The 13,797-nt window shown below is 36.9% G+C and overlaps 1 protein-coding gene across 4 annotated transcripts in view; it reads right to left on the reverse strand.

Moving 5' to 3' along the window:
* Positions 1–13,797, reverse strand: part of LOC584189 (segment polarity protein dishevelled homolog DVL-3) — an 85,321-nt gene that overhangs the window by 68,894 nt on the left and 2,630 nt on the right. For all 4 annotated transcript variants that reach the window (XM_030986904.1, XM_030986903.1, XM_030986905.1 and 1 more), the window contains exons 2-3: positions 11,510–11,579; positions 7,099–7,226 (exon numbers count right to left, since the gene is read on the reverse strand). In XM_030986904.1, coding sequence (XP_030842764.1) covers positions 7,099–7,226; positions 11,510–11,579 — 198 coding nt within the window. The remainder of the gene's footprint in view (positions 1–7,098; positions 7,227–11,509; positions 11,580–13,797) is intronic.

Here is a 13,797-nt window from a genome sequence, read left to right on the forward strand (position 1 = left end):
GTATTTTTGACCCCAAAATGGAAGTGCGCCTAACCCACAATTTTCAGAAGTCAAGTGGGGCATCGGCACGGGCCTGTACATCTACATCTACTACAAATTAGAAAATTGAATTAAGAGGGAAAGTGGGTCAAGAGCTGCATCTCCCAACAGGCCTGTCTCCATCAGCTCGAGTTTGCCAAATAACCCGCCATTTTAACTACCCCGATCACAAATTAGCCAGTTAATTTGCGTCTTCATCAGCCCACAGTTGCAATTAGCGGGATATTTGGTCAAGAAAATATCCCGAGAAATCTTGGTCTTGTTGCCAAAATATCCCCCTATTTGGGAGATAGTAGGCTAATTTGCGCCCGTTCAAGCTAGTTTGTGATGAGTGTATCGGTCTGGTGAGGACGCAATTTCGAGCTTCGAGATAATATCCCAAGTCTGAAAACACAGGGTTATTTGGCAAAGTTGAGCTGATGAAGACAGACCTAATCGGAGTGCAGGGAGAACTCGCTGGTAATTGACAACAAGGGGGATGTCATAATGTAATTAACTTTCCACATGCATAACTCTTATTGTATGCCTTTAATATGATGTGTGTTGATGACATTAATAGGCCTTCTGGGTAAACATTGATCTATACTGCATCCCGGTTGAAAGAGAAAAAAATTGTTGAAGTATCAAAGTTGTCATAATGTCATAAGGTGTGATGTATGTTTTGTATGATGCATGCATTTTTAATACAATATATATGTTATTATTTTCATCATTTTTTTTCTCTCACAATCTTCTTTCATCCCTTCCTTGCATGCTTGCCTTTCCTTTTTTTTTCTATTGTGGCAAACTTCCATAATATTGAATATTCCTGGGTCTAATACTAAACATTTCATATTTCTGTTATGACAAGATATTTCCAAGGAGCACATCAGTATCACTATAATAAACTATTTCCATCTAACATTTTATCAATTTATATAAATTACAATTTTGCTGAGTTATATGCTAACATTTTTTTTCTACACCCTTTAAATTTGTACTTGCCTGGTTGATTTGTCATAAAATAAAATTATTCATATTATTATGTCATTTACTGTATATGACACTAACGTTCAGTGCATAGGGACTTTACAAGTGTAATGCACTACATGTTAACTATTTGTAAGAAATTACAATTACTATCATTATCAAAATCTGGCTTATTTCATATTCCATGTTTTAGACATTCCTACATGTACTTGCAGCATGGGGGTTTCAACTTGATGTCAGTAGAGCATTGTGGTTGATACTACTATTTAAATGGATCATTGAATAGGGGGAGGTTTCACACCTCCTGTTCAGTGATAAAGTATTCAAACCATTGTTCAAGGAATCACAAAAGGTTCAAGGCCAGCTTGTGAATACTGGGTAGCTATTAGTCTGGATTCCAGACTTAAAGATAAGGTTGAGTTCTGGGAAGCGGTGAAAGAAAAATAATTTGTGAGTGTTATCGTTGTATTATGCAAGTGGGGAGGAACAGCAGATACATAGACCTTATGTTCCCTGAAAAGCATGGCTCTGTAAATGCCTCAATATTCTAAATATGGCATGTAACATCATAAAAATCCGGATGGATTTTTACGCCACGTGTTCGTGTAGTCCCATATACATCTTTCTGTGTACAGTGCTTGTAACTTTACCAAGACTGGGCCATATTTCTTATCATTTGGATGATTCCAGGACCTTGCAATACACACCAATACTTATATGCTAGATGATCAACCTTTTTTGATCTATTCCACAGCATTTCTTTCACAATGCAATCGTGTGACCAGAACTCAATTTTAGCTTTAAAGTCAAAGAAAGTGGAAATACATGGACATTGCTCCAACATGAAGCCTCGCAAGGACACAAAAAGCCATGTAAATGTACGCATACATGTACAACATATAAGGCATACATATGTGTATATATAGGCCTAAAATGACAATCAAATTCAAAATCATCTTTATAATAATCTACATCTCCCACATGTACATGTACATGCAGATCTCAATGTAAACAAGGTCCATCTGTAGCTTGCAGGTCACTGGGGCTGACTGACTGGACTGGTTCTGTCACCGATGCAAAGAATGCGTACATATTTACACAATGCCATCCACAAATGATAGCACTCATAACAGTATTATTGCAGGGCAGCTCTAAAAATCCTGTTCAGACGAGCAACAAATTTTTTGTGAGGTTTAGTACGAAAAAACATACATGTACACTTTGTACAGCTACATGTACATGTATTCAAAAATTTCTCGAGAAGTAATTAATTTGTTTTAGTCTAAATGATGTATTAAAAAAGTTAATAGATATCGACAGAATGCATGGCTACTAAACAAAAATTTGAGGGGGAGGGGATATGGACTGAAATGTTTGCATCTACCGGTACATTGTATACATGTATGTATTGAGCCTTATATTATGTAGATATTTGGGGGGTCAAGACCTAGATTACTGCATGAGTGCCCATGTCTCCCCGGCGCCTGTTACTAGTGTTACTGTCAAGTCCTGCAGAATGCCATAGAGCAAAGCGGAGGTTTCAGCATCATTTCACAAGGAAACTAGATAAAAGAGTCAGGATCCACTCTGGTTGTGCATTTTGTATTGTATACAAACTGCATTAATACTAAAACCAGGGCCTAACGCGAGTTTGCAATGGTGATTGGCCAGCTACCATTTAAGCTCACAGTTAACACGTCTTGAAACTGACCTTTTCCAAACTAGTTTCTATATATATACGCCTGCAAATTACTTTATACTTTTTCACACATGTGCATGCCCTTTTCTCTATTCAACGATTCTGAATAATGTACATGTATCTTCATTAAAAATTTAAGGAAAAAATCCTGTCGTGTGAACAGACCATTACGAAGAGCTGTGTTCGCATGTGTGCATGCCCTTTCCCTACACAACGATTCTTTTCACAGCATATCTTTATACAAGTTTAATATAAATTTCCACAAGTGTGAACAGGCCATTACGGAAGGCTGTGTTACAGATGCTTCCCATAAATGTCTCAGACACATCAAGATTGACTGCAAGATGTAACAAAATCTAAACAGGCTTGAAAAAGTAAACAAGGGGGCATTTGAAAAGTGAAGAATAATAATCCACTGCAGAGATGTATTGATAGAAGAAAAAAAATGTTTCAATGTATCTCTACATTGACTCAATTGGTATGAATATCTGGTAGACATTTCCAAATATAAATGACACTAAAATATTTGTCTTCCTCAGCAATTCACATGGGGATTAAGGGCAATTTTTCCCCTAATGCTATCGCAAAAGCCCCTCTAGCAATTCCAAGATTCGGACAAATACTTGTGTTGAAAATATTCAAAGATATAACGTGAACGAGTATTTTTGTATGTTTATAAACAGTGATAACAAAAATAATTAAAAAGATGTATAGCATAATAATAATAATATTAATAATAATCACGATTGAAAAAGCGGCATCTTCAAAGAATGCTAGAATTGCATGGAAAAGTAGAAATGTTAATGGCTTCTACTGGCTTGTTTTGACATTAACATTCAGTGTCATCCTGATGCAATCAATTAATTAATTAGCTAGCAATTTCAATTTGGCATTACGGAGAGTGCATGTCCATATTCATCACAGTGGACCAATTAAATGTGTGTACCGGTATCACATTTTCATTATACTCAGTGTACATGAACATGTATGTAATGCCATGTACATGTAGCTGGACAGGGTCTGATATTGGATGCTTTGTTTACATTCACATTGGATGGTGTTTGGAGTTTCAGATTAAATACAGATTACTGCATGACTGACCTTAAAGGTAGCTTTGAAGTCTGGTACCATCTAAAAATCAAAGAAATCCTTCTAAATTTTACGATTTAAATAACTAATATGGCAGGTTTTCTGCTTTGAAAGTTTGAATTTTATCAAAATCAATTTTATTGATGTCAGTTTTGTACTTTAAGTTTCAAAATACATATTTCTTTTAACTTCACTTCATCTTCTTAAAAAAAAACATATTTAATAATGCATCTGCAGCCAAAAGATATCTTTTTGTCAACAACCCTTAGCCACTCTTCATGTCATCATGAATTTAATTTAAAGCAATAACATGCCATATTGATCTTGGACATGAAAGCCGGGAGCTACATGAATGACTCTCGAAAAGAAAGCCTTCATCTCTAGCAGATGCCAGGTAAAGCCAATGAATAATCAATCAATTTCATGTACGTGTTTGGCGACTATCAAATATCTAATAAAAACATGTTGGTTATACATGTTTACTAAAACAATGTTCTGTTCACCTGGCATGGGAGGCAGCTGGTACAAGATCGTGTCCGTTCGCAAGAATTGTTTCAAAATATTGATGTAAAATATAATCTTGTTATCAAGAAATATATATCGAATGTGACAAGTTCAACCCAAATGACACTTCTTGTTATTATGAATTAAGGTTCTTTTTGTAGCTGATTCAATGCAATTTACGATGAATGACAAATTGTTGTCTTGTTGTTATTTTTTTCTTCTTTGTTTTCACTGTCTTTCACTGACAAGTAGGGCTTGGCACTTGAAAATTAAAGAGTACCCACTACCCAATCACCTACACTGTAGAAATATTTTGCTCTGTGTGTCTGGTTTCAACTTTCAATGCCAGTATGCTAGATTCAAAATATCAGTTTCAAGAACATTTATTACTTTTTTAAAGAGGTATCAGAAAAATCAAATATACTCTTTAAAAAAAGATAAAAGCAAGTTGTGAGTGGTGTAAAAGAAGAAACTTTGTAAACAGCAATTTAATATCATGTCAAGAAACAAATCACAACAAATTCAGTTTTATGTCGGTGCGAATTTGCAAACATTTCGTGCAAATAAAAATGCTTTCATGGTAGACAAGATGAGGCACCCTTACTGAAAATAGGGTGCCTTTAATATACACATTCTTTTTTGTTTGTTTGTTTGTTTTGTTTTTTTCTGGGTTTTCTTGCTGTTGGTTCCCTTTAACAGGATAGTCCATTTCATTTGTACACCTGTGCACAGCTTGATGCATTTGAAGTGAAAGCGACGCCTCGTCTGAAAGTTCATGGTACTTCACGGGACGAAACAACAAGACGCTGCTCAACCCCTACTGTCCCTTCCTATTTCTCCTGAGATTCCAACTTAAGACAAGATCCGACATCATCTAAGGATGTACTTTGAAAATGGAAAGCAGTTTAAAGCCCCTCTAAAGTGTTGGGAGCCCAACAAATTTCTTGGCAAAATTTCACTTAAACGGTATCATAATGTGAAAGAGGCTGTCATTTAAGACACATTTCTAAAGTGAAATATTGATGAAAGAATTAAAAATCTAGTTGTTTTTTTCTACCTACATGTACTAGACAGAAAACCCAAATAATATAATTTTATCAATATTTGTCTTCAAATAATTTTTTTTTTTTTTTTTTTTGGGGGGGGGGGGGGTGGGAGGGGCTTACCTTTGATGAATAGTCAAATTAATTATAAACATGGATGTGTGCATGTACATAAATGCTGACTGTAAACCTAATTCAGTATTATTGTCATTCTTTTTTGTAGATACTTGTTTCTAAAAAAACTTCTTTTAATCACTTTTGGGGGAGTAATTTTTGCTCGTATTAGTCGTTTCATATTGTGTTAATGCCTGACAAGCATGCAACCACCTCTAATCTACATGAATTTTGACTTGAAGACTACATGTAGTCCAATGAGTTTGTTTTGTCAAGTCCATGACTGGGGCTGGCCCTTCTACCAGCCCCTTTTACAAGCCCTCGTCAATACCCATCTGCGACCTCCACGACGTTGAGTTTGTCACATGTCACCATGAGTTATGAATGTGATGCATTCCTTGGGGCGTCTTCTTCTCTCATCTTGGGCTCGCGCTCTCCGAGCCAGTGTAGCCTCGCTGAAGTTGTTTCAGGCAAAAGAAGCTTCCCATTTCCATTTATTAAAACTAATCCTACAACCTACATGTATCCTTTCCCACCTATTTAATTTTGATCTCCACTAGTACACCAACGTTTCCTCCCCCTACTTACTTGCTACCAGCCGAAGATGGCATGATCATTAAATTAGGCTGGTGAGCATAATTATGGATTTGTTGATAACGACATCTTCGGCGGCTTGAATCAAGTGTTGTTGTTTTTTAGGGAATATAGAGAACTTGTTACTACCGGTATATATTTCCTTATTTCCCTAATTTCATCTTCCAACTCTACTTCTTCCAATATTTCTTTATCTTACTTCCAAAACTCATTGCTTTTCCGCAAAAAAACACACAACACTCTCTTCATGTTGAAGTACACTTCCTGGCACGATTTGTCCTCACAATGGATGTTAGAGCGGTCTAGGAAGCAAACCGCCCCAGAAGACCAAAGACATGTAGATACCTGATGTGGTCTTCTGGACCGGTCCAGAGGTACGCTTCTTAGGTAGACCGGTCTACTGTAGACCAGGAAGTGAGTGAGAACGAGATCTAAGAGCGGTCTAAGAAGCGAACCGACCCAGAAGACCACACACCTGATGTGGTCTTCTGGACCGGTCCAGAGGTTCGCTTCTTAGGTAGACCGGTCTAATGTAGACCAGGAAGTGAGTGAGAACGGAGTCTAAGAGCGGTCTAGGAAGCAAACCGACCCAGAAGACCACACACCTGATGTGGTCTTCTGGACCGGTCCAGAAATATGCTTCTTAGGTAGACGGGTCTAGTGTAGACCAGGAAGTGAGTGAGAACAGGGTCAAAGATTGGTCTAGGAAGCAAACCGACCTAGAAGACCACATACCTGATGTGGTCTTCTGGACCGGTCCAGGGCCCTGTTGCATAAAACTTACTATTGATGGTAACTTTGCCATCAATGGCAACTATATGTACCATGGAAACAGGGCTCAACAGCCAATCAAAATCAAGGTTTCCGTGGTAGTTACCATTGATGGCAAAGTTACCATCAATGGTAAGTTTTGTGCAACAGGGCCCAGAGGTACGCTTCTTAGGTAGACCGGTCTAGTATAGACCAGACCAGGAAGTGAGTTAGAATAGGGTCTACAGTGTAGGACATAATGATGTGGACTGGGTCCTGGTCTAGGTTAAGACTTACTGAAATGAAGGTGGTCTAGAGTCTCCTATACCACCTGTCCTCTCTGGTGGGAGCTGCGAGTCTCCTCTCGTGTCTGTTGTGACCGATGCCGTGTCTGACCCATTGGTGCTGCCCTCTGCTGGCACCAGCTGCAAAATACAATATAGATAGACATGGTATAAAAGGATAGACATGTTACTGATTGCTATGCGAATTTAATAAAACATGCAATATTGCAAGGCAAGGATAGTTATTGTAAATACTGTCTGAAAGGAGATACTCTGGCTATACATTTCTTCAGATTTTCATATTCTGCACATGTACATGCATGTGCATCACGAACGACTACAGATTGCTATTCATTAGGTGTCATTTTTTAATGAAATGGGGGAGGAAGGGGGTGTCTCTTTAATTCTAATATACCAGTACCACATAAAAAATATTTTTGTTGCTCAACTTCTCTGTCATATTCAATACATACCTGTACATGTATCTTGGCTCCGGGAACCAAGGAGTCTATTATTTTTAGCACGGCACAAATATTTAATTTAATGTAAACGTGCTTTAAATTGGTTCTGATTCTTTGTGTGTGTGTTTTTTTTTGTCTTCTTCTATTTTCAGGATGGGGAACAGAGGGTCTCCATATGCATGTGGAAGGTACAACTGAACTAACTGACTGCACACATTGCATGATAAACATTTCACAAATATCTTCATGCACCTGCAATCAGCATACTGACGAGGGTCGGACACATTCATGTATATTGGATCCACCATGTGTATTTTTGTACACAGACTACATGTACACTGTAAATGTACACAGGCCTGTACATGTATGTTAATACAAAGAAGAAGCACCCCTTCCAATCATCTCTCCCCCTCTCTCCCCTTTTGTTACCTTTTAAAGACTTCTCATTAGCAGCCTGCTAAATCCCTCGGATCAACAGTCCCACTAAAGCCCTTTCATTGTTGGGGCTGACCAAAAAGAATGGAGCCTCATTACAATAATGATTACAGGTGCACAATGGTGGATTTTCTTCTTTTGTTGTTCATTCATCCTTTTTTTTTGGGGGGGGGGGGCTTGATACTAAACATCCTTTCTACATATTACATGGACATGCAAAATCTATCTATCTTCTTTAGGAACTGACATTGAATATACCTGTAAGTGTAGGTTATTCATGTTATAAATAGATACGTCAAATGTGTCTATGTTTGAACTCTTTTATAACACCATATTTGAACCTTTGACTCCTCTTCATGTATACATACTGTACATTTTGTCATAAGTTACAAAGTTATACAAAAATAATCTTCCTGCAATAAAATCTGCAAATTACATCATCACTTTAAAGGTAAAGACCAGTTCTGGTCATGCGATTGCATTGTGAAAGAAACCTTGTGGTCTTGTGGAATCGATCAGAAAAGATTGATCATCTAGCATACATGTAAGTATTGGTGTATACTGCAAGGTTCTGGAATCATCAAAATGATAAGAAATTTGGCCCAGTCTTGGTAAGGTTACAAGCACTGTACACAGAAAGATGTATATGGGACTATGTGACACCTGCGCAATATCTATCTGGTCCGGATAGATATAATAATTTACCAAATATATCAATTAGTAAGCGGTTTCCCGGCAAAATTTGTATCATCACATATTAGTCAAAACATATTCTTTCACATGATTGGTAATAAGAGCTTCCATTTCATTTTTTGAGAGGGGGGCGTTTCCAAAACTGGTCTATACCAGTAATAACAGGAAATAAAATTTGTACTTGCACACACCAGCTGTAGACACCAATGTAAGGAAACATACAAAAAGCGATAGCCAACACCTCACGTAAGCAAGGGATAAAGTGTTTGCTACAACATGCAAGCAATATTGAAAAAAGATTAATGCCAAAAATGTTTTCCACCGTGATTTGTATGCCCAGCAATTAAGGCTCAATTGGGACTTGAAACTTGGCCCCCGAGGCAACTAACTCTGCGTTCAATCACCAATGCTGCCGCTTTCTAAACACCGCTGGTCACTCTCACCGCGCCGTGGGGGCCATGTTTTTTCTTTCCATATTTGGGCACGCAAAGAGAACACCGCCATCGCCGTCTGAATGCTTTTCATCACCTAAGGATGGAATCATTCGCTGGGAAATGTCAGGCCATTGCCTGGCTTAATAATAATGGATTCGGCTCAAGTGGGCATGTAATCAAAATCACAAACACTTTAGTATTAAACAGCGCTCATCCAACCATGTTTTTTCCACTTTGTTTAATGATTGATTTTGGATCAATGACCACAAATTAGCGCATCAACGATGTATTATTTTACTTAAACACAAGACTATTAACAAGATGAAAGTAGTTTATGTCTTTGGGAAACCATCATCGATTCAGCCTTGAACGGCTGCCATTGAAGTGTTTATCTAATAAACCATTATGAATGAAAGAATGCGCGATTTTTGTTTGTTTTCTGGTGTGTGTTTTTTATAGAGTAGTTCTTACGCAACTATAAATTTACATGTATGTATCAGGATTAAAACCTTAATACAAGGTACATGTATTTACATGTTAGGGAGTGAGTGTTTTGTTGTTGTTGTTGTTGTTGTATTTGTTTGTTTTTGTTAGGTGAAAATGTACATGATCACCTGTAAGTGTATTAATTTAATGTCATAGTGATAGTACATGTAGTAGTAGTTATTCCAATAAGAATAGATGTCCATTAGTTATTCCTATAAGAATAGATATGAATTCAATATTGTAAAAAAATAGATAGGGTACGATTTTGCTATCAATATATGAATCTACATGTACATGTACAGTAGGTACCGTAAATGTACATGTAAACAATTCTTAATTTGACAATATTTTGCCTCTATTTCCAATTGATAGGATAATATAGTGGTGAAAACTGGTGATGTATTTAAATAACGATGACATCCAGCCTATGTCTGTTTAATGAAATTTGGGAACTTTCAAGTAATTCAATGGCAAATGCTTACACGATGCAAACCAAAGTGCAATCGAAGCTATCCCTTCCAATTCGATAAAAATTAAGGAGGATTAATCCTTATCATTTTGACTCTCTGGCACGCCAATTAATACTGGGCTTTCTTGTCACAGTCAGACACTCAAAGGCCCTTAATAACTTGATCATTTCTTTCCACGGACGATGGAAAATCAATTTCTGGAAGTCTGAAAGCCACCAACTTGGCATCAATTTGATTCTGACGTGCCTTCTGCCACCCCGTACCTCATTAAAATGCACTCAGAGTGGTGGAGGCGAGTGTTTTGAATGGCAATTTTGACTGCTGAATTCTGTTGTGCAATTGGGAATGACTAGTCGGTAATTTAGCAAATTACTTTCTTCAGATTCAGTCATCTGGATTTGTGAGTCGAATGACGTCAAGGAGCCAACTCCTTCTCAGTAGGCCTGTCCTCATCAGCTCGAGATTGCCAAATAGCTTGATATTTCTGATTTGGGAAATAATCCCGACGTTACAAATCGCGTCTTCATCAGCTCGAGATTTGACCTTGAAACTCGAGCTCGAGATATTTTGCTCAGCATTCACGCATAGTGCGAGTCTTCGGGCTGGTGAAGACGCACCGGACAAATAGCACGATATTTTGCAAACTGGTCCAAGATACATGTATCTTGGGATGATTATCTCGACCAAATATCCCGCTAATTGAAGCTTCAGGCTGATGAAGACACAAATTAACTGGATAATTTGCGATCGGGATAGTTCAAATAGCAAGATATTTGGCAATCTCGAGCTGATGAAAACAAGCCTAGTGGTGACGACTTTGGCCCATGCATGAACATGTGCAGGTTAACAGTAAAGAGTTCAAGTGTAACATTCAAGTGTAATCCAAATGAAGCACTTTGGAAAATGTACATTTTTATGCCTCACTTGAATCATATCATTAACCTTTTGACCTTTTGCTCAATAAAGATTGGTATACATCATGTACATGATACCTAGTACATGTACGAATGTACACTGTTCATGAAGCTGTTAATGATGTTCCATAAAAACTGCCCTACACAATTGGACTTCAACTCCTATTCCTCAGAATTGCACTTGTTTGATTCTTTGGGGTGCAAATTATTTTTCAAATTCCTCACTTTCCTGGTACATCAAATTTATTTATTTTAATCACCGAGAGGTGTGTGATTAATCTCTTTTTCGGACAGTGAAAAAAATGTTATTGATGGGAATAATTGACGCTTCAGCTCTGGAATAATATAAAGAGCTCTAACAAAAAACAAATTATAAATATGAATGATAAATACACTGTAATGAAGTCTCTATTGTAAAATGAAAATGAAAACAATACAGTATTCTGACAGTGATTTCATATTTGGGGAAGTGATGAAGAAAATGATTTCGGCTACCCGAGTTCATAATAAAACTGTCAAACAGATACTCACCCATGACACAACACGGCCATTAAAACAAGGTAATTTGGTGTCATCATCAACTATTTCTTCTTTTACAACTCTGTGGAGAGGAAAGAGAAAGAGAGAGAGAGAGAGAAAGAAAAATGATTAAACACAATATTCAATACATGACCGCCATTATGAATGGCATGTTTGTAACTTCAATAACAAAATATAATTGTTGTACATCATGTACATGTACATGTAAGTATATTATTTTTATGATAACACTAAGACTTGCATTGTGCTAAATAAGGCGTACAATTTACAAACTGTAGATGGCTGTACATGCACATTAATTAAACTAATAGAACTCTTCCAATTAGAATTAGAATCACCAAATTTACCAAAATCATTTATCAGTCTAAAAAAAAACAACTTTAATATTTGCAGATAAACCAAGAGAAATACACAGTGTACATATAATTATAAAGGAAACTAGTACAAACACAAATACAATGTACTGTACATAGAGACAATCTTCAACATCAGGTGGAGGTACACTGTACATATAATGTACATGTATATAGTGTAAATGTACATTATGTTTAACTCAACAGCAAAGACTGATCAACTACTCAACAGAGAAGATGAATTGTGTATGATGGTAATGAATTCATCTCTTTTCACCATGAATCAGATGATTCAGATCTCATTCATTTGCATGCAGTGTACTAGAGTGACTGTGTATCCATGACTCATCACTGTCAGGTCAAACAAGGGTCAAGTGTGTCTGCATCCAGCATCAACCCAGACAAATGACCATTTTCTCCACGTTAGGGTGCAATTAATCCATTAAAAATCAATTACTGTAGGCTTTTAAAAAACCTGCATTACAGGTAAGTTTTGTAAAAGCCTAATTGATTTTGAATGGATTAATTTGTAAGTACCCCAGTAAGCAACCAGGGGACCGATGGCTTTATCCTCTCAGAGGTACTTGGTAATGAGGATTAATGCTTGATTAATGCCTAACCAATGGGCACCATTGCATCGAACCAGGGACCTTAGGAGGTCACTGCTCTACCACTGAGCCATTGCGCCTCCTGCAATGCACTGTAAACCCTTAAAATGGCAAGTTCAAGGTTTAGGGTCATTTGGCGCCCTCTATATTACCAAGTATTGTGGAGTTCTGAATATAAAGATGAAGTTCAGTGGGGTGTTTCACAACGATCCTAAGTTGGACTTATCAATTATGGAAAGCCGTTTTTAATAGCATCTTTGAAAATAATTTGTAAAAGTTATTTTTAAAGGCATAAAATGTTGATTCAAATCATTCATATTTTCTATTATTATGGGAGATTTCATGTTCTTGATCAAGAATTTATGAAAAGTCTAAAATATTGTATTTTTTGCTTTTAAATATAAATATAAATATTTTTAAGGCTACAAATGCTCCATAATTTTTAAGTCCATCTTGAAGTTAAGTTTTATCTTTGTGAAACACCCTCCTGGTCATGCCATCAGAAAAGATTGGTCATGCGACTCATGCCATTGGAAAAGATTGATCGTGTGTACAAGTAGGTAATCATGTTCTGTGAGGTTTTAAAAATCGTCAAAAGTATCAGAGTTGGCCCAGTTTGACTACAAGTCACATGCACTATTATACACACTATATACATGTACATGTATTTATGGTACCAGGGAAAAAAATATTTAAAACATTAGGGGGCTACTTTTCAAGCTTGCTTGCATGAAAAAAACACCATTTAATTTGTTTGCATTGAACTCTAGATGCAAATTTTGGGGGCTCTTTGATGACTTTCGGGGGCTCTTTTTGGCATTTCGGGGGCACATTCGCCCGAAGCCATTGTGTATTTTTTCCCAGTATGGTACAATGGTACATGTACTACAAAAATAAGTGGCATGAAAGTGTGGTCCACAACCTTTAGCTGTTACTTGTCAAATATGTTAAATATGGGGGCAGTTGAAGAGTCTTCCTTTTCAAGGGACTTTCTTTTTCATATGATAATCTTTTAATACCTTAACTTGCAAAGAATGAAAAAGCTCACTGAAGACAGCAAGACACTAATTATGTTTCACCTTTCCCTAGAGTTCAACCTTCTCTTTAAATTGCCATCAAACATGTCCCTCCACTCCATATAAATGTACATGTACATGTATCTGAGCTCTAGTACATAATATTAATTATTAAAGTTAACTTACAGTACATACATGTACATGTACACATGGAATGCACTGATCTACTGATCTACGAAAATACTTACAGTGTGCACGAACATGTACTGTACACTGTACATGTACATGTTTTAGATGTGGCT

This window comes from Strongylocentrotus purpuratus, unplaced genomic scaffold (genome assembly GCF_000002235.5).
Source record: "Strongylocentrotus purpuratus isolate Spur 01 unplaced genomic scaffold, Spur_5.0 spur5_scaffold_16, whole genome shotgun sequence".
Taxonomy (NCBI): Eukaryota; Metazoa; Echinodermata; class Echinoidea; order Camarodonta; family Strongylocentrotidae; genus Strongylocentrotus; species Strongylocentrotus purpuratus.